The sequence below is a fragment of the Carcharhinus amblyrhynchos genome, chromosome 30, assembly GCF_965287045.1.
Source record: "Carcharhinus amblyrhynchos chromosome 30, sCarAmb.v2.hapA, whole genome shotgun sequence".
In the NCBI taxonomy this organism is placed as follows: Eukaryota; Metazoa; Chordata; class Chondrichthyes; order Carcharhiniformes; family Carcharhinidae; genus Carcharhinus; species Carcharhinus amblyrhynchos.
Window position 1 is genome coordinate 3,085,375 of NC_137353.1, and position 25,210 is coordinate 3,110,584.

Sequence of the window (25,210 nt, forward strand, 5' to 3'; positions counted from 1 at the left end):
ACCTCTCAACATCTTATTAACCTCTATCAGGTCACCTCTCTTCCTTTGTCTCTCTAAGGAGAAAAGACCGAGCTCCCAACGTCCTTATAAATCTCCTCTGCACCCTTTCAGTAGCTTCCACATCCTTCCTGTAATGAGATGACCAGAACTGAGCACAGTATTCCAAGAGAGATCTGACTCGGGTCTTATAAAGCTGCAACATTATCTCCCGACTCCTAAACTCAATCCCTTGATCGAAGGCCAGTTCTATCCAAAAGTTGGTAATTTTCTTCAATCTATGTATCTTGAGCACTCAGTTCAACACTAATATAGAAAATGGCATTAAGGGAACTGGGCTATTGGGAAATCCATAACTATTAACATTCCAGGAACATAAGCAGATTCAACACAATCACAAGTTTCACTTGCCTCCAGTAACCAATAAGTTTTAATTCAATGGTTAATTTGTTAATTGACCTATGGCTAATGGACTTCATATCCAAGAAACTAAAAAGATAATATATATTTTAACAGAAAGAAGGTTTTCTAATTTGAATGGCTGGTGAATTCTCTAGAAAACTGTTCATTTAAGGAAGGAAAAATGATTAAGTGGAAACAGAATTTGACATTCAGGTTGTCAGTGTAGCTATCAGCGCACTCAACATTGTTCAGCAAGTGTTGCCCAATTATGAAATTGCATCAGTGGATGGGAGGCTGGTTTGCATGATGGACTTGGCCATATTCATGACCTTTTGTAGTTTCTTGCGGTCTTAGGCAGAGCAGGAGCCATACCAAGCTGGGATACAACCAGAAAGAATGCTTTCTATGGAGCATCTGTAAAAGTTCAATCAATAATTAAATTTTATCAGGTGTTAGTTCAATTAATGAAACATGCTGTGTCTCTATCAGTGCTGACAAAAAGAGAAAATGCTAGAAAGAGTGTCATGTTTCAGACCAAGCTTTCTGTAGCCATTCACACATTGTGTTCAAGACAGAGTTTTTGAGGGGTTAGATATTACTATCCAGTTGTGATAATTAGTTTAAGTTTATTTATTAATATCACAAGTAGGCTTATGTTAACACTGTGAAAATCCCCTAGTCGCCACACTCTGGTGCCTGTTCGGGTATACCGAGGGTGAATTTAGCGCAGCCAACCAGCACGTCTTTGAGTACCTAGTTTCAAATTTATATTGGCCAAATTATATTAGCACCCATTTTAATTGGAAATCTACAAGTCCTTTTCAATTATTCATATGAAAAACTTGCTAAAATCAGGAGAAATGCTTCTGACATTGAAGTTTTTGCCTTAATGAATTTTGGCTTTGAGTGATTTCTGTGAATGCTTTCACTATTATGGTGAAGAAGGAAGCCATCTGGCCCATCATGTCTCCACCAGCTCTCCGAGTGAGCATCGTGACTTAGTGCCATTCTCCTGTCTTTTCCCTCCTGCGTAATATTTCTATTCAAATAATCACTCAACACCCTCTTGAATGTGATGACGGAACCTGCCTCCACCATACTTCCAAGCAGCACATACCAGATCCCAGTCACTCACTGAGAGACAAAGATTACTCTTACATCAGATTTGCCTCTTTTGTAAACAGCTTTAAATCTGCAGCCTTTCCTTCCTGATCGTTTTCTGAGCGGGGACAGTTTCTCCCTCGCTGCTCTATCCAGTCCCCTCATGAACATCTCCATCAAATCTCCTCTGAGCCACCTTCTCTCCAAGGAGAACAGTCCCATCTTCCACAAGTCCACAACAGAAATAAATGTGATGAATCCAGTCACTATCTCCTTTTCTCAGTCACCCAGTTAAACGCAAGATGCTGGCAATATTTGGAAAGTTGTGCAGCAGCGTTTTAGGTCAAAAGCCTCTTGTTAAAATGAGAAGACGATGGAGGTGGACCAGTTTATAGCAACTGCAGAGACGGGGAGGAAATTAGTTTAATAGAATTTTGAAATAAACCAGTTCCTTAAAATTCAAAGTGAAAGGAAGAGAGAAGTCCGCGCCCAGGTCGATGATGTAGCTCCATGTCCTTTGGGTTTGCGATTAAATCAATACCATGAGTTCAGTTCCCCCTTTCAGCTGTGGTGTTTCCATTTTGGAAACAAATAGATACTTCCCTCTCATTTCAGTGTCACAAAACTGGAAATTCTTGGAGGCTAGTTCAGAATTCTGTGCCTGTGGTTTTCTGGGTGTAAGGTATGTGCTGCTTTCATAGAATTATTAGGAATGGGAGACCATTCAGCCCATCAAGTCTATGCCGCTTATTGAAAGAGGTATTCAAATAATCCTACACTGTCGCTGTTTCCCCAGAAGCTGTGTTCGTATTTTGCTTTGTGTTTTAAGTGGTGACCGTGTGTTTTGTAGGTATCTTTATGTCACTCCATGTAATTTGATTGGGAGGTAGGGGTGGTGGTGTCCTGTCTATTTGTGGAGTGTTCATGTGTTTTAACAAGGTTTGAATTCTTTGGAATCCTACTTCTTTCCTCTGATTACCTCCCAGTTTTTGCCTGCTCATAAAATCAACCCATTGATAACACCCAAATAGTGAGTTTTTAAATTGCCAACAGAAATGTAATAATCCCCTGCCCCCACAGGCCTGCGCTGACATTCGGTGAGAATGTGGCTGATGTGTCTGTGTTTCCACTTCCACTTGCCCAAGACTGTGACCACAGAGGCTGAACAAAGTTCTAAATTGATGCGGAGACTATTTTAGTAAAAATATACCGAAAGTGATCTGAAATCAGTTAGCTGATGTTGCAGCTGAAGAAACTGGGTGGACGAGGAAGTGGTGACTGTTCTCTACAGTGTTGGTTACTGAGCCTTTTTAAGAACTTCTAATTTGGCAACACTCACGCCAAAAGTTGTAAACAAGCCAATTTATACTTTTTCTAAAGCTAATTGTATCGATAAAACTTCCTTAAGTTCAGCCCAGCCCCTGCAATGCTTTTTTGAGATAATCAGGATTTTCAATATCACAATTTCTTGAGGTTTGGCCGTGTGTCAGTGACGTTGCTATTATGCAAATTAAATGTAGTGAGTCAGAGATCTGCATTTAAACAAGGTTGTAAAACCAGGGACAAAGCTTTAAACGTTGCAGTGGTTAAAAACCCCATGATATTAGGAGGAATAAAAACCATAAATGCAGATGCAATGAGAAGGAAGGTGACAGGTGGTGATGTTTTTCACAGAATCCCTATAGTGCAGAAAGTGGCCATTCGGCCCATTGAGTCTGCACTGACTCTCTGACAGAGCACTTTACCCAGGCCATATCCCTGTAGCCCCACATATTTACCCCACTAAACCCCCCCTAACCTATTCATCTTTGGATACCAAGGGGCAATTTAGCATGGCCATCCACCTCAGCTGCACACCTTTGTAGCGTGGGAGGAAACCCACGCAGACACGGGAAGAACATGCAAACTTCACACAGACAGTGACCCAAAGCTGAAATTGGGTCCCTGGCACTGAGAGGCAGCAGTGCTAACCACTGAGCCACCTTTAGTCTGCAGCAGATAATATATGTAAGGGTGAATGAATAATGAGCTACTGGTGGAAAAGGGGTTGCCAGGACCACCTCTGTCTTTGCTAATTAATGAAACCATGATGTGGAGATGGACTGTGGTGGACACGGAAAGAAATCTCTCAACAACAGGTTTATTTGGAATCACGAGCTTTCGGAACGCTGTCCCTTCATCAAGTGAGTAGCACTGCCTGCCTAATGAAGGAGCAGTGCTCTAAAAGCACGTGATTCCAAATAAACCTCTTGGACTTCAAGCTGGTGTTGTGCAATTTCTTACTAATGGGTGGAGAGCAATACACTTCACATTGATATGGTGGGGAATTTGATTGGTTTCTGAGATATTTACCCGGCTGTTTCCGTGTTTTGAGTTCCTGTGAAGTATAAACTGAGTCAGACTTTCTGCCTCACTCAGACGTGCTTACCGAGAGATGAAGGACCACCTTACATTCCTCACCTTTAAACTGAGGTCGGCAGCTCCGGGTCAGAGTGAAAACTGTCCTGGGAAAGTGATGACAGAAGTGCAAGGAATGTGATTGGAGTTGGGATGGAAGCTTTAGAGGAGGATTTTTCCTTTACGTTTGAACTGAGGCACAATGTGTGATGTCTTACCAAGCAGTAGACATTCCTGTAGCTTATTTTTGACATTTGGAGATGAAAATGTGCTACGTGTAAAAGTTGTTTTGTTTCTGGAAATACTTGGCAGCCCTGGGTTCATGAACGCAGTCAATAAAACCCTTTCCATGAAGGTGTTTACCTCCTAATGGTGAGCATATGTTGGCTTATTAGTAATTATAGACTGGATTAACTACATTTTTCTTGTGTCAAAGGACCCACACAGTGCAGGAGGGGCACATTCGGCCCATCGAGTCTGCACCGACCACAATCCCACCCAGGTCCTATTCCCATAACCCCACATATTTACCCTGCTAATCCCCCGACACCAGGGTCAATTTAGCTTGGCCAATCAACCTAACCCACAAATCTTTGAGCTGTGGGAGGAAACCAGAGCACCCGGAGGAAACCCCCACAGACCCAGGGAGAACATGCAAACTCCACACAGACAGTGACGTGAGGCCAGGAATTGAACCCGGGTCCCTGGCACTGAGAGGCAGCAGCGCTAAACATTGTGCCACCGTGCTGCCCCAGGTCCCTGGCGCTGTGAGGCAGCAGTGTTAACCTCATGAAAACAATGTCACCTTGCAGTTGAATGTTGAGAAGTACTTGAGTATCCTGCAGTGAGGTTGGAATTGAAATCGATATTTGCCCCTTCAGACTGGAGACAGAAACCCAGGCGTTCTGATGGTCTGCAGGACTGAACACTGTCCTTGTGCTCTTCCTTTTCAGGCCTTCCTGTCTGACTGAGCAACCCCTAATCTCCAAAAATAAAAGCCAAATAGTGCGGATGCTGGAAATCTGAAACAAAAGCAACAAATACTGGAAAAACCGGGCAGGTCTGGCAGCTGCTGTGGAGCGAGAAACACAGTGAATGTTTTGAGTCAGCATCGTTTGGATTAGGTGGGAGGTCAGGTGTTTCTCATGTTAGTGCTGATGTGATGGGCCGAAGGGCCTCTCCTGACTCTGAGCTGCTGCCAGACCTGCTGAAGTTTTCCATGTTTGTTTTGTTCCTAATATCCCCCTGTGCGTCCCAGTGTCATGATCTGATTGATGACACTCCAGTGAAACACCTCGAGATATTTTGCTACGTTGAAAGCGCTGTTTAAATGCAAGTTGTTGTAGCAATGATCAGAATTTAATAAGCGGCAATGATGATCGATAATAAGAGTGTGAGGACAGTGTTACACTTTGCCCAGGAACTGATACCCAGGTGCCCTGGGGAAATATTTAGTACAACAAATGCATCTCAGTGAAGATTTGTGTGTGTCGGGTGATCAGAGGGTGTGGTGAATTTGAGGCTGTGTGTGCGTGCCTGTAATTGAAAACACCCTTATTTTCAAATCCCTCCACCTTATCTCTGTAATCTCCTTCAGACCCATGGTCCTCCTAGATATCTGCAATGCTCTAACTCTGGCCTCTTGAGAATCCCGATTTCCATTGCTCCATCATAGCTGTTGTACATTCGGCAACCTGGGTCCCAAGCTCTGGAATTCCTTCCCAATTCCTCCCTTGTTCTTTCAGACGCTGCATAAAACTGACCTCTTTGACCCAGCTCTAGGTCGCCTGTCCCAGCTGCTTCGGTGGCTAATGTTCCTGTGAAGCACCTTGGGATGTTTTAATGCACTGAAGGTGCTATATAAGTTGTTATTTCAAAAGATGTCATTAAACGAGGGTAATTACGTCTATACTAACAAACCTTCAAACCTCTAGCAGAGTTTCCAGCTCTGACGAAGGGTCACCCTGACCCTAAATGGTTTTCACTGGAAAGATGGAGGGTGGATAGTCAGAGGCTTTTTGCCAGGGTGGAATTACAAAGGGGCACAGGTTCAAGGTGAGAGGGAGAAAGTTTAAGGGAGATGTGTGAGAGAAGTTTTTCACACAGACTGGTGGATGCCTGGAACGCACTGCCAAAGAAGATGGTGGAAGCAGGCACTTTAGCAACATTTAAGAAACATCTGGATGGGTACAGGGATAGAGGGATACGGACCGAGTAAGGGCAGAAGATTTTTTGAGTTAGGGCAGCATGATTGGTCCAGGCTTGGAGGGCCGAAGGACCTGTTTCTATGCTGTACTTTTCTGTTCTTTGAGATGTTGGCTGTATTCTCTGTCCACAGACACTGACAGACCTGCTGAGATTTTCCAGCGTTTTCTGTTTTTGTTTCAGATTCCAGCATCCACAATATTTTGCTTTTATCTTAGGGTTTATGGAATTGAATTTCACCCACGGCCTTGTTCAGCTCCAGTGACTCCTCATTTGACAATGTAGCCCATCCAGCCTACAGCAGGACCTGGTTAACACTGGGACTTGAGCTGATAAATTGCACGTACCGTTGTGCTGATGGGGATAGCTGAGAGGGTAGGGAGAAGGCTGGTGTAGCACATAGACACTGCCGTGAAGCAGATGGGCCAAATGGCCTCTTTCTGTGATACAACGAGAGAGCAGCCACTGATATTTCATGTCAAATTTTGCATGCATTTCCCATCATCCTTATCCATCTCAAAGGAAACAGCACCACCTCTCTCTGACAACCATTTCAGGTTAGCAATATTAGTCAGATTTTATTTACTAGACTGAAAATTACACAAGTGTTTGAGACAACAAGCAGTGTGTAATGCAATACGTAACGTCAATCTCTGGAGCCTTGCCCGTCTCGCGGAACGTGAAGACAGAGTTATCTCAGGATTTTCGGACAGAATAGGAACAACTGATTTCTAATATTTGGATGAGGGGTAGTGTTTATAGAGAGTGCTGGATATGGGGCGGGGGGGAGGGGGGTTTGAAGAACTTGCTTCCTGCCTCCATAACCCCCTCGACGTAACAGCTCCTCGAAAAAGTATGGAGATGGTTTTGAGAGTTGTATCATGTCGTTCATTGAGAAGTTCAAAGCACTGTCTTCACTTCCTGTTTAGCAAATATTGTGTTTGTGTCGCTGAATCCAAATTCTCCCTCTTTTCGATTCTCCGAGTTGGGCAAGGGTTAAAATTCAAGAGGGTGGTCACTCTGGGGATTAGTTTGGGGATCAGATCTGAAGGGAGGTTTCCTTTTCAAAGGGCATAAGACTGTAAGACACAGGATCAAAATTAGGCCACTCAGCCCATCGACTCTGCTCTGCCATTCAATCATGGCTAATTTTTTTTGTTCATCCCTATTCCCCTATCTTTTCCCCATAACCCCTGATCCCCTTATTAATCAAGAACCTATCTATCTCTGTCTTAAAGACACTCACTGCCCTGGCCTCCACAGCCTTCTGCGGCAAAGGGTTCCACAGACTCACCACTCTCCGGCTGAAGAAATTCCTCCTCATCTCTGTTTTAAGGGATCGTCCCTTCAGCCTGAGGTTGTGCCTCTGGTTCTAGCTTTTCCTGCTAGTGGAAACATCCTCTCCACTTCCACTCTATTCAGGCCTTGCAGTAACTTGTAAGTTTCATCCTTTGAAATCCAACGAGTACAGACCCAGAGTCTTCACTGAGGCTTCTGCTGATGCGTTGCATAATTTACCCCAGTTGTGTACTGGATTTGAGCTCTTGGAGATTAACATAGTTAAATGACACCACCCACCCCCCCAATTTGTCCATCGATGGTATCAACTTTGGGAAATGTCAGCTTCATCCCATCTTCCGATCAGACCAAGAGGAAAGATGGAAAGTCCACACAAACTGCAGTGAGAAGGGAGGAGAAAGTGGCAAGAGGATTGTAGAGTGCCAACTCCAGTAGAGGGGGCATGAGAGCCAGTATAAACTGGGCAGGTGGCAGCCAAGAGGGGGAAGGGAGTTACGCAGGAGCTGTGGGGTGGGGTGGGGGGGGGGGACAAAATGATGAGCGTGAGGAAGGGAGCAACAAGGGGCAGAGAGTGGGGTAAGTTTCTGTCAGCAAAACAATTGAATGATCAGATTCGTAGTCAACAATTTAATTACATTAAAAAACAGGAGAGGAATAACCCCCGCAATCCTACCCCACCTTCAATAAGATCATGTCTGATTGTGGGCTGAACTTGCTGTCCCGCCTGACCCCCTGCACCCTTCAATTATCCACAAAAAAGGGAAAAATTTCTCTCAAACCTTGCTTCATTTTTCCTGCACACAAGCTGTGGAACAGTTGGAATACCTGAAAGTTTTTAGTTCGGATAAATTCCCAACCCCACAACACTCTGTGGAATTCTGTGTTAGGCCAGGACTAGGGACTGTTTGGTCCAATTGTTAATCAGCTTTTGTGTAGTTTTTAGTTGGCGAGCCTAAGGAAGATCTGGGTGAAATGTAGGAGTGCTGCTTAATGGTGAATCATTCTATATTGTGACCATAAGAACCTCAGAAACCTTTCCCATCATTAATTCTGATGTGTCCAAACTCATGGGCACAAAGTTGGATAAAATTGCAGCTAAAATGTGCAAAGTCTGAGACGCCCTAATGGGAATGTAGTTTGTTCGTACCCCCCAGCCAGATGTTTGCTTACTGCAGTGATGGGTGACGAGAACTGATTAGAGCCAGCAGTTTGTTGTAATCGGCATTCCTGGGTGTTTGTGTGAAACCACGAGATGCCAGACATTTTACATGCCACAAAATGCAAAATAATTAAGGTTTTTAAACCTTACAGTTTGTTGTTTTTATCAAGCTTCAGTTAACTTCTCATACAGATGAACTTGAAGGAGCTCCTGGTGATACATAGGAACAGATGTAGGCCATTCAGCCCATCAAGCCTGCTGTGTGACATGATCATGGCTGATTTTTCACTTCAGTGCCTTTTGCACACACTATCTCCACAATCTTTTTCCATTATTGTTATCAGAAATCTAACAACCTCCACCTTAAACATACTCAGTGAATGAATTTCCATAGGTTTCTAGAGAGTGCCAAACATTCACAACACTCTTGTGTTTAGAAATTCCTCCTCTACTCGATCCTAACTGGCTTCCCCCTTTAATTTGAAATTGTGCTCCCTGATTTTAGTCTCCTCAACCAAGGGAAGCATCTACTCTGTATATTTTTTTGGCAGATTTCAATGAGATCACATCTCATTCTTTGAATCTCTAAGATACAGGCCCAGTTTGCCCAATCTCTTTCCACAGGACAGTCCCATCATCCCCGGAAAAAGTGTGGTGTTGTTGTCTGTGGCACTGATATCCTTTCTGAGCTGTGGGAGCAAAACTTTTCACAATATTCCAGATGTGGCCTAACCAAACTTCTATACCGTGCAGCAAGACTAATCCTCTTGTGAAAAGGGCTATCGTTCCATTAGCCGTCCTAACAGCTTGCTGTACCTGCACGCTAGCCTTCAGTGACTTATGGGCAAGGAAGCCCAGGTCCTTTTGTACACCAGTATAATACTGCTTTAAAGGCTTTGACAAGTTCATGTGAAAATGATAGATATGGGAAAGGACTCACTAATTCATCCTGCCTGTCCCATCTAGTTGGGATGTTCTCCCTGACATGGTCCAGGCTTGAGCCACCTACAGCCGTGTGATGACCTCCTGACAGGGGTGAACAATCAGTTACTATAGCCAGGCCAATTTGGGCAGAGAAGTTCTTTGGGAATGTCTCTCTGACCCTTTGAGGTGCTGACCCTGATTTGTATTGGAGGGGCCAACTACTTATGCAGAATAACATTGAAACCAAACCAGAAACTGCTTGCTCGTGGAGAAATATATCAAACACCTTCACCTGCACAAGTTTATAAACCGTTCAGTGACAGTACAGTTCTCCACTAAAAAAATAAGAACATAAGAACATAAGAAATAGGAGCAGGAGTAGGCCATCTAGCCCTTCGAGCCTGCCCCGCCATTCAATAAGATCATGGCTGATCTGCCGTGGCTCAGTTCCACTTTCCCGCCCTCTCCCCATAACCCTTAATCCCCTCTCTTATCAAGAACCCATCAACCCGCTTCTTAAAAATATTTAGCGAGGCAGCCTCCACCACTTCAACGGGCAGAGAATTCCAGAGATTCACCACCCTTTGAGTGAAGAAGTTCCTCCTCAACTCCATTCTAAACCGCCTCCCCTTTATCTTGAGGCTGTGCCCCCTAGTCCTACTGTCTTTTTTGAGCGGGAAGAGTCTCTCCACCTCTATCCTATCCATCCCATTCATCATCTTATACGTCTCAATGAGATCTCCCCTCATTCTTCTAAACTCTAACGAGTACAAGCCTAGTTTATTCAGCCTCTCCTCATAGCTCAATCCCCTCAACTCCGGTATCAGCCTAGTAAACCTCCTCTGCACTCCCTCCAGGGCCAAAATATCCTTGCGCAGGTGCGGCGCCCAAAACTGCACACAGTACTCCAGCTGCGGCCTCACCAATGCCCTATACAGCTGCAGCAAGACCTCCCTACTTTTATATTCAATCCCCCTCGCTATGAAGGCCAGCATCCCATTCGCCTTCCTGACCACCTGCTGCACCTGCAAGCTGGGTTTTTGCGACTCATGCACAAGGACCCCGAGGTCCCTCTGCACCGTCGCCTGCTGCAGTTTTTCGCCACGTAAATAATAGTCCTTCCTACCATTCTTCCTACCAAAGTGGACCACCTCACACTTGCCAACATTAAATTCCATTTGCCATTTCCTGGCCCATTCGCCCAGCCTATCTAGATCCTTCTGCAGACTCTCCACACCCTCCGCACAATTTGCCTTTCCCCCAATCTTGGTGTCATCAGCAAATTTCGACACCCTGCACTCGGTTCCCTCCTCCAGATCATCTATATAAATGGTAAATAGCCGAGGCCCCAGCACCGACCCCTGGGGCACCCCACTAGTCACCAACCGCCAATCCGCCAAATAGAATCACATCATCCAACATTGTCCCTCCCTTGACATGCCTCCTAACCTAATGTGCAGATTCCACATGGTAGGTTGTTGCATAAGGTTAAATCTCACGAGACCCAGGGTGCGGTAGCTAAATGAATACAAAATTGGCTTGATGACAATGTGGAGATGCCGGCGTTGGACTGGGATAAGCACAGTAAGAAGACTAGTAATAACCTGGTAGTGTGAGACTTTTTATTGATGACAGAAGGTGGTTGTCGAGGGTTGTTTTTCAAACTGGAGGCCTGTGACCAGCGGTGTGCTTCAGGGATCAGTGCTGGGTCCACTGTTATTTGTCATTTATATTAATGATTTGGATGAGAATATAGGAAGCATGGTTAGTAAGTTGCAGATGACACCTAGATTGGTGGTGTAGTGGACCGTGCAGAAGGTTATCTCCAATTGTAATGGGATCTTGATCAATTGGGTCACTGTGCTGACGAATGACAGATGGAGTTTAATTTAGATAAATGCGAGGTGATGCATTTTGGTCGATTGAACCAGAGCAGGACTTACTCAGTTAATGGTAGGGCGTTAGGGAGAGTTACAGAACAAAGAGATCGAGGGGTACATGTTCATAGCTCCTTGAAAGTGGAGACAGATGGACAGAGTGAAGGAGGCGTTCAGCATACTTGGTTTCATTGGTTAGAACATTGAATACAGGAGTTGGGACGTCTTGTTGAAGTTGTACAAGGCATTGGTAAGGCCACACTTAGGATACTGTGCACAGTTCTGGTCATCCTATTGTAGAAAGGATATTATTAAACTAGAAAGAGTGCAGAAAAGATTACTAGGATGCCACCAGGACTTAATGGTTTGAGTTATAAGGAGAGGCTGGATAGATTAGGACTTTTTTCTCTGGAGCGTAGGAGGCTGAAGGGTGATCTTATAGAGGTCTGTAAAATAATGAGAGGCACAGATCAGCTACATAATCAAATCTTTTCCCAAAGGTAGGGCAGTCTAAAACTAGAGAGCATAGGTTTAAGGTGAGAGGGGAGAGATACAGAAGTGTCCAGAGGGGGAATTTTTTCACACAAAGGGTGGTGAGTGTCTGGAACAAGCTGCCAGAGGGTGTAGTAGAGGCAGGTACAATTTTGTCTTTTAAAAAGCATTTAGACAGTTAGATGGGTAGGATGGGTATAGAGGGATATGGGCCAAATGCGGGCAATTGGGACTAGCTTTGGAATTTTTTTTTAAAAAGGGGCGACATGGACAAGTTGAGCCGAAGGGCCTGTTTCAGAAGAACATAAGAAATAGGAGCAGGAGTAGGCCATCTGGCCCTTCGAGCCTGCCCCGCCATTCAATAAGATCATGGCTGATCTGTCGTGGCTCAGTTCCACATTCCCGCCCTCTCCCCATAACCCTTAATCCCCTCTCTTATCAAAAATCCATCAACCCGCGTCTTAAAAATATTTAGCGAGGCAGCCTCCACCACTTCAACAGGCAGAGAATTCCAGAGATTCACCACCCTTTAAGTGAAGAAGTTCCTCCGCCTAGTTTATTCAGCCTCTCCTCATAGCTCAACCCTCTCAACTCCGGAATCAGCCTAGTAAACCTCCTCTGCAATCCCTCCAAGGCCAAAATATCCTTGCGTAAGTACGGCAACCAAAACTGCACACAGTACTCCAGCTGCGGCCTCACCAATGCCCTATACAGCTGCAGCAAGACCTCCCTACTTTTATATTCAATCCCCCTCGCTATGAAGGCCAGCATCCCATTTGCCTTCCTGACCACCTGCTGCACCTGCAGGCTGGGTTTTTGCGACTCATGCACAAGGACCCCGAGGTCCCTCTGCACCGTGGCCTGCTGCAGTTTTTCTCCACATAAGTAATAATCCTTCCTACCATTATTCCTACCAAAGTGGACCACCTTGCGCTTGCCAACATTAAATTCCATTTGCCAGTTCCTGGCCCATTCGCCCAGCCTATCTAGATCCTTCTGCAGACTCTCCGCACAATTTGCCTTTCCACCAATCTTGGTGTCATCAGCAAATTTCGACACCATACACTCGGTTCCCTCCTCCAGATCATCTATATAAATGGTAAATAGCTGAGGCCCCAGCACCGACCCCTGAGGCACTCCACTAGTCACCATCCGCCAATCCGAATAGCACCCATTGACCCCCACTCTCTGCCTCCTATTTGACAACCAATCCTCTATCCACGCTAACACCCTACCCCCAACTCCATGCCCCCTGACCTTCTGTAATAACCTCTTGTGAGGTACCTTGTCAAACACCTTCTGAAAATCAAGAAAGACCACATCCACCGGCTCTCCTCTATCCACCGCCCTAGACAATCCTCATAGAACTCCAGTAAATTTGTCAGACACGACTTCCCCTTAATGAAACCGTGCTGCGTCTGCTCTATCAAGCAATTCCCCTCAAGATGCCTCGATATTTCCTCCTTGATGACGGATTCTAACATTTTACCTACAACAGACGTTTAAACTAACCGGCCTATAATTCCCCGCCTTTTGCCTGGCACCCTTCTTAAACAACGGCGTAACATTAGCCGCTTTCCAATCTTCCGGCTGTGACTGTAACTCTATAACCTCTACGTTTGAAATGATTGACAGCACAATCTAGTCCCCTCTTTTAGAAACCTTGTTGAAATATCCCCTGATTCAAAGATTAGTCCAGAAGGTGATTTGGTTAAGGAGCGTCTGAGCTCAGGAGGCTATGTTATACCTATTGTGTTTGGTTAAATTTTACCTTGCCAATTCTCTCTCCAACTGGCTTAATCCTGTTATCTTACTTTTGACAATGTGGCCTCCTTAGCCATGAGACTGCAATGTACAGAGATATCACAGAGTTTAGATTCCAGCAGATTTTGTTCTGCATATTATTATTTCTCAGTATTTTTATAGATTCGTAAGTATTTGCAGCTCAGGCAGAGACCATTTGGCCTATCATGTCCATGCTGGTCTACAAAGATCTGACTGATTACACTGATTCCATTTTCCAACACTTGGCCCATCGCCCTGAAGGTCATGGTAGCACTTGTGTATATCTAAATACTCCCTAAATGTTAGGAGAATTTTTGACAACCATCCTTTCACTCTGAGTGAAAAGGTTTCTCCTCCAATCCCTCTTAGCCTTCTATCTACCTCTTACCTTAACTCTCTGCCCCCTGGTTACTGACCCCTTGACCAGTGGAAAAAGTACCTTCCTGTCCACGCTATTTATGCTCCTCATAATCTTATCCACCTCTGTTGGTCCCTTCTCAACATTCGCTGCTCCAAGAAAAACAGCCCCAGCCTATTCAATCTTTGCGGCACAGTGGTTAGCGCTGCTGCCTCACAGCACCACAGTTCAATTCCCGGCTTGGGTCACTGTCTCTGTGGAGTTTGCACATTCTCCCCATGTCTGTGTGGGTTTCCTCCCACATGTGCAGGTTAAGTGGATTGGCCATGCTAAATTGCCCCTTAATATCAGCGAGCAGGGCCTGGGTGAGCTTGTGGTCGGTGCAGGTTGGATGGGCTGAATGGCCTCCTTCTGCGTGGTAGGGATTCTATCTATTTCCTCATAGTTCAGACCCTCCAGGCCAGGCAGCACCCTGGTAAACCTCCTCTGCACCCACTCCAGCGCAATCCTACCCTTTGTGTGGTGAACTGCCCACTTGGACACGTGGCGGTGCCAGAGGACAGCAAGGGATAAACTCAGCGACGACCAGCCCCTCAGTTTCACCTCAGTGACGTGGGAGCCAAACAATATCTGCAACAAAATCCATTGTCAGAGGAAAGCCAGCGCAGGTTTGTTCAAGGCGAATTTTGCTCAACTTAAGAGTTTTGAAAGGAGGTTAAAAACGGAAGATCAGAGTAATACAGTTAATGTGGTGTACAGAGACTATCAAAAAGCACTCAAAGTTTTACACAACAGACCCGTCAGCAAAGTTCAAAGCAACAGAATAAAAGAGAGAATGACCAGAGGACAGTGTGGTGGTGAATGGCTGATTTTTGGACAGGAGGATAGTATACAATGGTGGATATTATTATTCTGTACTTCCAATCAAGATAAAGGTGGATATCGGCGGAGCCTGAGAGTTCTATACACTGAGTTGTTGTTTAACTGAGTGATTGCAGGTTTCCTGGTATTGAATCCTGAAATGAAAACGCATTGTCCAGAAACAGGATCACTCCATTGTAAATGGATTAGGGAAGGTGAAAGAACTGGATGTGTATCCATTCTGTACGCACCTTATATAATTACTGCTGTTTGAGAGATTCTTCATCAACCTCTGAGTGAATCAAAATGTAAAGAAACTGGGCGGGGTGGGGGAGGAGTGAGTTTAATTTCTGAGCCAATTACATACCTGTTGAAATCTCAGTATTTGAGGCCATTGACCTTGACTGCCAGCAGGTGGATTCTGGCAGGACTTCTGTACATGTGATCCTTAAACAGCTGAATCATTGTGACATGATATAATATCACGCTGAGGTGTAGGAACGTTTGAAAAATGATTAAGTGGTATGAATTAGAATCCCAGTGAGGGCCAGTGTTGATTTGGTAAGAACCAATTGACTTTAATTGGGCGCTTTAGATTGGAAAATAATTTGGTGTGATTGAAAAAGGAACAACATGAAAGGATGATGATTTAATTTATTGTCACGTGTTTGTATACAGTGTATGTATTTGTATACAGCGTATGCATTTGTATATATTGTTTCTTGCGCGCTTTACAGATAAAGTATATCATTCATAGAGAAGGAAAGGAGAGAGTGCAGAATGTAGTGTTACAGCCACAGTGAGGGCGTAGAGAAAGACCAACTTAATGTGAGGTAGGTCCACTCAAAAGTCTGACAGCAGCAGGAAAGAAGCTGTTCTTGAGTCAGTTGGTACATGACCTCAGACTTTTGTATCTTTTCCAGACAGAAGACATGGGGAGAGAGAATGTCCAGGTGGGTGAGTTAGTCAAATTTAGATATAGAAAGAGGAATTGAGAAAGGCAGAATGCTTTAATAACCTGTGAAAGTGACATTCCACGGTTAGTGTTAGTGTTCCAAGTTTGAGAAATGACACCAGGGCAATGAATCACATCATCAAAGTGTTTTGATCACATGAATTACTAACCCTGACTGAGATTAATTCTTGTTATGGTGCAAATCCAGCAATTTTATCTCACGTTGTGGGAGGCGAGATGTATTTCTTTTATTTGTTTAATGGGGGAGCAGTGGATATCATTTAGTAATGTGTGCAGAATCCAAACTTATCCAACAACAGTACGCATTTATTACTGCCTACAACAAGGGAAAGCATCTATTCATGAGAATCATTATTGATGGGAAGACTATGGACAGTTGGTCAAAAACTTGATCAAGGATGTAGGTGCTAAGTAGCATCTTGAAAGAGGGTGGAGAGGTTTTGGGGGAGAATTCTGGAACTTAGCTCCCAGGTTACTGAAGATATGGCCATGTTCATTGGAGTGATTAAAACCAGGGATGCTGAAAAGGCCAGACTTAGAAGAGCGCAGAGATCCGGGAGGGTTGTAGGGCTTCAGGAGATTGAAGCGTTAGGAAGGAGTAGAGCCGGGGAGAGATCTGAAAACAAGGATGAGAATTTTAAAATGAGTATACTGCTTTATCAGGAACCAGTTTGGGTCGGGAAAGGGATTGATGAGAATTTTGCTGAGATGTTGGGATGGTGGTGCAGCCAGAATATGCTACTGGAGTTGGTCGTGGAAGGTCTTGGGTTGGATATGTTTGGCTTCTCTTCTCAGATTGCCTGGTTTTTATAAACAATAATGGCGGGAACCTCAGACTCGTTTTCCAGCAGTTTCTGGACCGTGAGGTCCAGATATTAAAGACTGGGGGTGAATATTGTGCCGTGGGGAGCAGTGGGATCCGTTGAGGTTGGTTTCATTAGAAATGGAACCAAAACAATTTTCAGCAATGGTTGTACCTGTGCAGGTGATAGGTCAGAGGATTTGGGGTTGGAGAAGACACGTGGAAGGGAATAGGGGTTATCGTTTGAGGGACAGAAAGGAAGTGATAAGAGCTACGAGATGTGTGGAAATCTGAAGGAACAGTCAGCTGTTTGATGTACTTGGAAATCTATTGCCGTGTTTGTCTCGTCAAGCTAAAGCCCAGAGAATCCACTTAACTATTTAATTCTGGATGTAATCCAATGCTGCCAATTTCCACCTGTAAAACCTCCAACACGTGTTTTAAATTATCTGGATTAAACTGAGCACAACATCTTTTCACAATTAACATCTCATTGCATATTGAATTACTCTCACTAATCAACATGGCAATAACTGTCAATCTTTGATGTATCTCAGCTTTTATTTCTGATGATTTGGTTTATTTTTGAGTAGTTCTGTTGTCATCTGTGTATTCTGCCTTGGGCACCATTTCTCCATTTATGAAGTGAGGGCATCTCTGTTTATTGCCCATACTTGATTACCCTTGAGAAGATGGTGGTGTGTTGCCTTCTTATCGCGGTGGCCCATGTGATGTTAGGGAGCAAATTCCAGGGTTTTGACCTAGTGACAGTGAAGGAGCAGTGATATAGTTCCAAATCGGAATGGTGTGTGGCCTGGAGGAGAACTTGCAGGTGGTGGTGTTTCATGTGCCTGTAGTCCTTGCCCTTCTGGGTGGTAGAAACTATGGGGTTGGCAAAGAGACCAAGAGGTGGCAGCACACAAACACAGGCTTGTTAGCATGTTGGGCAGATTGATGTGAGGAATGGGAAGGCAGTACTCATGGAGGAAAGTATCAGGGGAAGAGCATTTTTGGATAATGTGTTGAATTGTAAACTTCAGAAAAAGTTACAATCCCAGCTGATCATAGCGAACGTCTCAGATCCCAGAGTTAAACCTGACTTGAATAGATCCTAACTTTGTTTGAGGGGGAAGTTACTGAACAGGTTCACAGGAGTTTACTGATAAATTATTAAAGGGGGTAAAAGGGAACTACATTACCCCAGACATTAAAGTTGGAAAGATCTCAATACAAATGCAGGGAAATGATTTAAATTTACACAATTCCTTTATATCCTAGCAAACTCTTACAGACATGCAACCTCAGTGAAAATTTACCATTATCTAAATGCCAAGGCTTCTTTCTTGGGTTGGCCCAGTTGCAGTGGTTTTCTTTTGGTGGGTATCTGAGCATTCATTATAGGCTTTTTTCCCCAGCTGGTGTATCTCCCTGAGACCCTAAACCTGTAGTCTAAACACACTAACTTCAACTGCAGAGCAAACAGTGACAGGATTTCTAATCAGAACGCTTAAATCCCTGTCTTCCGTCTCTGTGACCAAAAATTCGAGCTACTTTTTTGCCTTTGTCTGTCACTGGAACCCTCGGCAACAGCAGTCTTTTCAACTTTGTTTTTTCCCCAAATCATGAAACTGCTAACCTCTTAATTCATCTTTTCACTTCAGTGGTTGTAAAACCTCGTTAAAATGCATGCACACCAAAAAAACCGGCCCTTCAGACTTCCTGACACCAGGCTAACACAAAATTAAGTGAAAACTTTGTTCCACCTTTCTTACCACATCGATGTAAATGTGAGTTAAATTGAGTTAGACTTTGTTCCTAACAGCGTACACGCATATACTTAATGATGCAGGTATGTTGATCCTTAAATGCCAGAAGCATATTCCTGTTGGGAACTGTATGTAGCTACGTAAAAGCCATGGAGAAGGTGCCAAAGATATTAACTTTGATACTTGGAGAAAATTTGATTACAGCAAAGATTAAGAATAGATTTAATAGTGATTTTGAAATACAACTAATTATAATTTTTAAAAAGTGCTGAGTCCTTGTGTAGAAACAGGAAATGGAACTGTAAACAGCTCTTTGAGAACAATTATGGACTGGATGGCCATCACCTCGAGCAATGTTCCATGATTTACAGATGCGCTGTTTCTCTATATCAAAATTCTTCAGTCTGCTGCTGTCGTCATCAGTTAAATTGCTCTTCAATTATCAAATTTTAATTGAACGTGACACCAGAAGATCTGAATCCTGTGGGAAAATGAATGGTTGGTGTTCTGAGCCTTGTGTTAATTAAAGATACATTCTGTAAATTAAAGCAAGTGTCTGTTATGGTACAATTTCTCAGTGTATTCCTTGATAGAAGTAGCTGTTAGTGGCAAGCATTGAAGTAAATTAGTTAATTTACTTTGCAATAAGCTTCATAAACAATCCACTTCTGATGTTTTATTTTTCTTGCTCTGAACATAGACATTTAGTGTCTCAAACTGGTTCTGTCACACGACACAGTCAAGATTGAATTGTTTCCTAACCTATACCTGAGGGTTGATAAGCCCTCTGGGCCAGATGGGATACATCCTAAGATACTTTGGAAGGCAAGGAATGAGATTGCGGAGCCTTTAGCTTTGATCTTTGGGTCCTCACTGTTCATGGAGATTGTGCCAGAGGACTGGAGAGTGGCAAATGTTGTTCCTCCCTTCAAGAAAGGAAATAGGAATGACCCTGGTAATTATAGGCCAGTTAGTCTTTCTTCAGTGGCCGGTAAGTTAATGGAAAGGGTCCTGAGGGATAGGATTTATGACCATTTGGAAAGATGCAGCTTAATCCAGGATAGTCAGCATAGTTTTGTGAGGGGTAAGTCCTGCCTTACAAATTTGTTGAATTCTTTGAGGAGGTAATGAAGTGTGTAGACGAAGGTAGAGCAGTTGATGTCGTATACATGGATTTTAGTAAGGCGTTTGATAAGGTTCCCCATGTAGGCTCATGAAGGTAAGGTGGTGTAGGATAGAAGGAAATTTGGCTGATTGGATAAGTAACTGGCTATCTCATAGGTCAGACTTTTTACTGTGTTTACGCCAGTCCAACGCCGGCATACCCACATCATATCTCATAGGAGACTGAGGATGGTGGTGGAAGGAAAATTTTCAGACTGGAGGCCAGTTACCAGCGGTGTACCACAGGGATCAGTGCTGAGTCCTCTACTATTGGCGATTTTTATCAATGACTTGGAAGAGGGGACTGAAGGGTAGGTTAGTAAATTTGCTGATGACACCAAGCTTGGTGGAGTAGTGGATGAAGTGGAGGGCTCTTGCAGGCTGCAAAGAGACATTGATAGGATGCAGAGCTGGGCAGAAAAATGGTAGATGGAGTTTAACTTTAAGTGCGAGGTAGTTCATTTTGGTAGGACAAACTTGAATGCGGATTACAGGGTCAAAGGCAGGGTTCTGAGGAATGTGGAGGAACAGAGAGACCTTGAGGTTCATACCCACAGATCTCTGAAGGTTGCCACTCAAGTGGATAGAGCGGTGAAGAAGGCTTATAGTGTGTTAGCGTTTATTAACAAGGGGTTTGAGTTTTAAGAGCTGTGGGGTTATGCTGCAGCCCGGACGTTGGTGAGACCACATTTGGAATATTGTTTTCAATTCTGGTCACCTCACTATAAGGAGGATGTGGAAGCATTGGAGAGAGTGCAGAGGAGATTTACCAGGATGCTGCCTGGTTTGGAGGGTAGGTCTTGTGAGGAAAGGTTGAGGGAGCTGGGACTTTTTTCTTTGGAGTGGAGGAAGATGAGAGGTGACTTACTAGAGGTTTATAAGACGATGAGGGAGATTGATAGAGTGGGCATGCAGAGACTATTTCCTCGGATGTAGCTGCTACTAAGGGGCATAACTATAAGGTTCATGGTGGGAGATATAGGAGGGATGTCCGAGGTAGACTCTTTACTCAGAGTGGTTGAAGTGTGGAATACACCGTCTGCTGTGATAGTGGAGTCGGATACTTCAGGAGCTTTCAAGCGGTTATTGGATAGGAACATGGAGCACACCAGAATGATAGGGAGTGGGATAGTTTGATCTTGGGTTTAGACATAGCTCAGCACAACCTTGAGGGCCGAAGGCCCTGTAGTATACTGTACTGTTCTATGTTCTACATATCTGCCTTTGCCCTGTACCCCTCCGTACCCTGGAGAACAATAATCTATCAGCTTCAGATTAAAATGTTTTAAGTGTGATATTCCTGCCTAATCTAGATGGTCTCTAATTCTAAATTGTGATCCTGTGTGGGCAGGATCACCAGCTTGGTGTCAGTCCCGTTACTCTGTTCTGTGCCGCTGTTCATGTTGAACTTGTCATGGTGCCTGTACACAAGGCTCCAAAAATAACTCCAAAGCAGTGGTGCTGGTGGAGTGGCTCAGATAATTTATACTTTTTCTTTAAACAAATTTATTTCCCCTGCCTTCTATTTCTGAAGTTCCCCAGCAGGCTGATTGGCCAGTTTTACCTGCTGTAGCATGAAACCTCCAAGTGCTTGAGTCACATCTGATTTGCGAGGCAGTGTGTGAAATAATGCACAACAAGACTGCACTCATTACAGTGACAGGCTGGGGCTGTTGAAGAAATAACTAAACAAGACATGTTTAAGTTATTTGTGCATCGAATTGAAATGCTTAAAAGCAAATACTCTTTCCTCAGTGCCATGATTTTGTAAGTATTTGTGTAAGTGTGGTGGTATATTGTATGTGTTGTATTTGTCTGTATTTGTAGGTATGTGTGTTGTGTGTATTATAGTTATGTATTCTAAGTGTGTGTCTGGTGTGTGTAATGTACATGTGTGTGTTTGTGTGTACCTCTAGATGCATGTGTTATGTATATTGTTGGTATATATTGTAAGTTTGTGTGTATTTCAGAACCAAATCACAACGTCATTTTGCCCAAAACAGGTTACTTTCTTACCATTCAGTGCAGTTGGGGATTGTTAGCAATGATGGGGTGTCTTAAAAACTGGGTCAAAGCTTGCTGGAGCATTAAGAGGAAAATTAGTCCTGGCTAGCAATGGATTCATTTTGTGGCAGCAAGAACTAAATGCTCTTCTAAATTTAGTGTGTTGTGAAAATCTTTGCATAACTGCTGCAGGTTCCCTATCTGTGGCTGGGTGAGGTGTTGGGTTAGATTTCCTATTTGCTATTTTCATAACTATATCACACTTGGTGCATACAGTGAACATACCTACTGCTTCCTGGGTCATTTCAAATTCAGTTCTGTTCATTGAATAATGTGGCCCAAATATCTTTGACCTTACATTGGGTATTTATTAACGAAAGATATGGTTTTTCTGTTTATTTACATCACTGATCTAAATTTTAGCTACAATATTGATCTCCTTTTGGCGATTTTATCCAGTGATTTGGGAACATGGCTGATTTTTTTTTTCTGGATCAGAAACAGTACAGACTTGAGTGTTAATCCTGTGCGATATGACAACACCTTTGCTAATTTCTATCTGGTTGTTTGTTCCATTCCATGTTCAAGAATCCCTTAGCTCTTCTATTTATTCACAGGATGTGGGCGTTGCTGGATAGGCCATTGTTTATTCCCCTGGAGAAGATGGTGGTGACCTGTCTTCTTGAACCGCAGCATTTCCTGAGCTCTATGTACACCCACAGTGCTGTTAGGGAGGGAGTTCCAGGATTTTGACCCAGCAACAGTGAAGAAACGACAATATATATTTTTCATTCATTCATTGGGCATTGCTGGCTGGCCAGCATTTATTGCCCGTCTCTAGTTGCCCGAGGGCAATTGAGAATGAGCCACATTGATGTGGCTCTGGAGTCACATGTAGGCCAGACTGGGTAAGGATGGCAGATTTCCTTCCCTAAAAGACATTAGTAGACCAGATGGATTTTTCCTACGATTGACAATGGTTTCATGGTCATCGGTAAATTCTTCATTCCAGATATTTTTTATTGAATTCAAATTCCACTATCTGCTGTGGCGGGATTTGAACCTGGGTCCCCAGAACATTATCTGAGTTTCCGGATTAATAGTCAAGCGATAATGCCACTATGGAGCTGGTGGTGTTCCCATGTGTCTGCTGCCCTTGTCCTCCTTGGTCACTGGTGGAAAGACTCGGTTAGTGAGTGGGCTGATTGAGTGGCCCTCCATCTCAGTGGGCTGCAAAATTGAAATCCAGCTCGTTAATTAACCGTGACTCCATGAATACGATTAAGCATTTTCACCCAGCGATCCACAGTAATGTTCTGAGGAGCTGGATCTGACTCCCACCATGGCAGATGGTAAAATTTGAATTCAGTAAAAATCTGGATGTAAAAGTCCATGAAACCATTGTAAATTGTTGTAAAAACCCATCTGGTTCATAACGTCCTTTGGGAAAGGAAATCTGCTGCTTTGCCCGGTCTGGCCTACATGTAACTCCAGATCCATAGTAATGGGATCAAAGGCCCTTTGAAATGGCCAAGCGAGACACTCAGTTCAGGGGCAATTAGGGATGGGCAATCAATGCTGGCCCAGCCAGTGGTGCTCACATCCTGTGAATGAGTAAAAGAAAGTACACACTGAATATTTTGGAATGAGTTATAGGAAGTACTTGCTCATATTTGTACATTAGTAGAACCATAGAACACTACAGCACAAAAACAGGCCTTTTGGCCCTACTTGGCTGTGCCGAACCATTTTTCTGCCTCGTCCCACTGACGGGCACCTGGACCGTATCCCTCCACACCCCTCTCATCCATGTACCTGTCCAAATTTTTCTTAAATGTTAAAAGCGAGCCCACTTTCACCACTTTGTCTGGCAGCTCACTCCACACTCCCACCACTCTCTGTGCGAAGAACCACCTCCCCCCACCCCCCCCAACCCTCAATGTTCCGTCATCAACTTCAAGTGGTAAAACCAAAAGAAATTGACACTTTGACCCTGAGAGCCGCCTGCCCCCTCTGTCTGATGTTGTGAGCAATCAGCACACATCTCATCTCACTTGCCCGAGCTTTGTACAGACAACACTTTAGTCATAATGGTAGGAGAAAAAACTGTGGATGGAAATTAGTGGAATGTGACAATGTGTTCAACAGTCAGCAAATGTCTTGTGGGGCACACTCAGAACCCAGATGGGCCGCATGTAGCCGTGCACCACAGTTTGGTAGAAGTCACAGGTTCGGAAGGTGCCGTCTCAGAGTGTTGGTGAGTTCTTGGAGTGGGTCTTGTCGATGGTCCAGGGGGCTGATTCTTCTTTCTTCAGTGCACATTAATCTTCAGCCTTTCACTACGTTTCAGAATGCTTCTAACAATGGTGCCGAGTGACATTACTGATCACTGTAAAGGAATGAGGAAAATTTGGTGGGCTGGATATGACCTTCTAGTTCCATATTAACAGTTCCTGATTAATGAGTTGATGTATGTTGGTTAAAAGAGCAGCCTGAAGTGAAACCTGCACTTTTCTAATCTTAAAATCAGTGTTGACCTGAATAATTTATTGAGATTTTGTTTATGAACCATCTACCAATGAAAACGCTTCAAAATAGCCTCAGGATATCTGTGTTGTGGTGGCTTTTCCACTTTGAAAAGGGATTATTCTTTCCCAGGGGAAGGAGGTATCTTTCCCAAACTCCTGGTTTGATCTCCCGGGCAGTGTATTTGTATATAGGTGTAAAGATGTACCGTCTGTGCCCACAGTCAGGTCCTAGTCTGACTGTAAAGCTGCAGTACGCAAATTCTTTCAGAGACTATTGTGTCACCTGTGGTTTCTAATCACATGGCAACAATTTGTTGTCTTTCAAATCTCTCTTTACATCTCCAGGCATTTTCTAAATGGAACTTGTTTTGAATCTGTGCCTGTGTGGCCACGTGCTTCCCAGAGCCCTGGGAATGGGGAGTAAAAGAAATTAGAAAGCGACATGCCTATTCTCCAAACTTCATGTCACTTAATGTGAGAAAGCGAGTTCTTTTTCTTTAAAGCAATTATTGAAGAGATCACCTTGCATGGCTCAACCTTGCTTCCTAACCGAGTGTGGTGTACATTGTTTCCTTCAGCGCTTTGAGAATTTTAGGATCAAAGTGATTTACTTTTAAAGCCATCTACATTTATTATTTTGAATGACCCCAGTTTTGCTTTAATCACCAGGAGGACGCGATCACTTCATGGACCAAGTCCGGCAACAAAATTTGGACCAAAGGCTTGCATGCTACAGAATCCAAAAGCAATAATGTAAGTAGTATGTTTCTGCCAGTCCTATCTCAACATTTGCAAACAGCTCTGTTTATTTTCACATCAGTGGCTGCACACTTCTTATGTACATTTGATCTTATTTTAACGGCAACTCTCGAGGGCAAACTTCACATTTTTCAGAATGTTTTGTTTGCTCTGACAGTGAACTTTGGAAAAGGATGTTTTACATATTAATTAATGGAATGCTCTGGGCAAATTTCAAGATACATTTTTTTTTCCGCAAAGCTCTGTTGATGACCTGGAATATGATATAAAGCATGTCATTTAATATTGCAGCTTGGCCAATGTGCAAGAAAGATGTTGCTGCTTTCATGAAGTTTGATGAAAATTATGTTCTGG

The 25,210-nt window shown here is 43.7% G+C and overlaps 1 protein-coding gene across 1 annotated transcript in view; it reads left to right on the forward strand.

Moving 5' to 3' along the window:
* Positions 1-25,210, forward strand: part of LOC145360053 (NAD kinase-like) — an 86,060-nt gene that overhangs the window by 11,306 nt on the left and 49,544 nt on the right. The window contains exon 3 of the mRNA XM_080214966.1: positions 24,767-24,850. Within this exon, the coding sequence (XP_080071092.1) occupies positions 24,767-24,850 (84 nt within the window). The remainder of the gene's footprint in view (positions 1-24,766; positions 24,851-25,210) is intronic.